Source organism: Humulus lupulus, chromosome X, assembly GCF_963169125.1.
Source record: "Humulus lupulus chromosome X, drHumLupu1.1, whole genome shotgun sequence".
Lineage (NCBI taxonomy): Eukaryota > Viridiplantae > Streptophyta > Magnoliopsida > Rosales > Cannabaceae > Humulus > Humulus lupulus.
Window position 1 is genome coordinate 212,753,129 of NC_084802.1, and position 2,033 is coordinate 212,755,161.

Consider the following 2,033-nt stretch of genomic DNA (forward strand, 5'->3'; position numbering starts at 1 on the left):
TATGGAGTAGTTGTTAATATATTTGTTTTCCCATATGTGGATGGAGTTGTTGCTAAAGTATTAGTGATTTTCTTTTTTTCTTTTTTTTTTTTCCTTTGAGAATTTACTATTAACATTATTATTTTTACTATTGAGACGATATTTTATTCAAGAGCACCCCAATTCGGATATGAAAATTTTATTCTATATGCACTATAGTGTGTTGATCACTACAAATATCCTATTTTCTTTTTTACAAACAGTGCAGATATTTTTTGAGTACTTGAATCCAGCGTTATATATTATTATTATTATGTTTTGTTCACTTTTTTTGTTTTTTTCTCCATTTTGGGCTGTTTAGCACTATTCACTTTGCCATAAATGTAAAACTGTAACAAGATATAAATACAAAAGAAGGTCCAAATTTATTATTAACATTGCTGTAAAATCAGCTCACAAAAGAGGTAACCAAAAAGAAAAAAAAATATTGAAACGATAACCCCAGTCGAACATTTTCAATACACCATGAATTTAAACATGCATACACATATATAAGTACACAATAAACCACTTATAATACCCCTTTTTTTTTTCTTGAAACAGAAATGAAAATGAAAAAGAAAAAAAAAGCAAAATATACCCATCATGAAGATAGGATTTTTAATCAATTAACAAACAAACCACACCATAATCAAACGAAATATTGGCCAGGCTAGGCAAGCTTTTTCTTTAATAATGTGAACCACTTTCCTTCTCTTTCTCTTTCTCCTTTTCCTTTTCTTCAGTCTCAGTCTTGGGATGGTACCCAGGAAGCTTTTCCTTGATCTTCTCCAAAATACCCTTCTTCTCCTTAGCCTCACCTTCATGATGAGTAGCAGTAGTGGTGGTCTCATGCGATGAGTATGGCTGATCATGGTGAACCACACCCGGAGGTGGTGCCGGTGAAGTCGCCACAACATCTTCCTTCTTGTGCTGACCAGGCAGCTTGTCCTTGATCTTCTCAAGAAAACCCTTCTTTTCTTCTGGGTTTCCAGGGCTCACCACAGTCTCTGTTGTTGTGTAGCCATGAGCTTCGTGCGTTGTGTGATGAACTTGACCTTCGTGCTCAATCGGCACAGATGTGTCCACATGATGGTGCTGCTCTTCCTCTTTCTTATCTTCTCCTGAGAATTTTTCCTTGAGTGTCTCCTTAAGTCCCTTCTTTTCCTTTTTCTTTTTCTTCTTCTCTTCTCCTTCACATTCTTCCTCATCGCTAGACTATACATACACAAATCAAATCCAATCAAAACCAAGCATATCAAAACAACATTCACACGTATATATATATATATATATATAAAACTTACAGAGCTAGAGCTACTGTGAGAACGGTGGAGCTTTTCTGGATTTGGCTTCATCTTCTCTTCTTCATTAACAGTTTCCTCGGCGTTGAAATAGTTAACTGGTTCATGCGAAGACTTAACTGGTTCGTGCTCAGAATACTTAACCGGTTCGTGTTCAGACACTTTAACCTTCTCACTAAACTCTGAGCTTAGAGCTTCATCGTGATGATGATGATGATCAGGCTTCTTCTCCTCGTGATGATCATCTTTCTTCAAAAAATCAAAGAGTCCCCGATCTTTGGTCTCCACCGATGAACCCTCGTAATCGTGGCTCTTGTTCTCTTCGGCCATGGTTAAGAATAGATAAAACTTGGGTGATTGATGATAAGAGTGGGTGATGAGATGAGAGTGAGAACTGAAAAGTTGAAAGCTTTGAATGTAGTTTTGGATTGTTTAACGATATGGTTTTAGTTTAGAAGAGAAGTGAGCTTTTATAGGACTAGCCACACGGACCCAACGCGACTAAGAAAAAAAAATTACCTTATCAAGTTGATTCGGTAACCGACGTTATGGTGCTTTACAAAAATAAGAGAACACGACGAAAAAATACAGCTAGACTTACAAATAAATAATGACAATTGCCGAGGGGCACTTATGTGAAATAAGATAAATTGTTGCTATTTTTGCAGCAATATTATTGGTTACCTATATTTTATAATATTTAATAAATTT

The 2,033-nt window shown here is 35.7% G+C and overlaps 1 protein-coding gene across 1 annotated transcript; it reads right to left on the reverse strand.

Moving 5' to 3' along the window:
* Positions 1 to 385: 385 nt before the first annotated feature.
* LOC133804902 (dehydrin COR47-like) lies at positions 386 to 1,762 on the reverse strand. Its single transcript, XM_062243012.1, has 2 exons — positions 1,326 to 1,762; positions 386 to 1,236 (listed from the first exon to the last, which is right to left on the reverse strand). Exons 1-2 carry the CDS (start codon positions 1,650 to 1,652, stop codon positions 709 to 711), a joined length of 855 nt encoding a protein of 284 aa, XP_062098996.1. The 5' UTR covers positions 1,653 to 1,762; the 3' UTR covers positions 386 to 708.
* Positions 1,763 to 2,033: the final 271 nt, after the last annotated feature.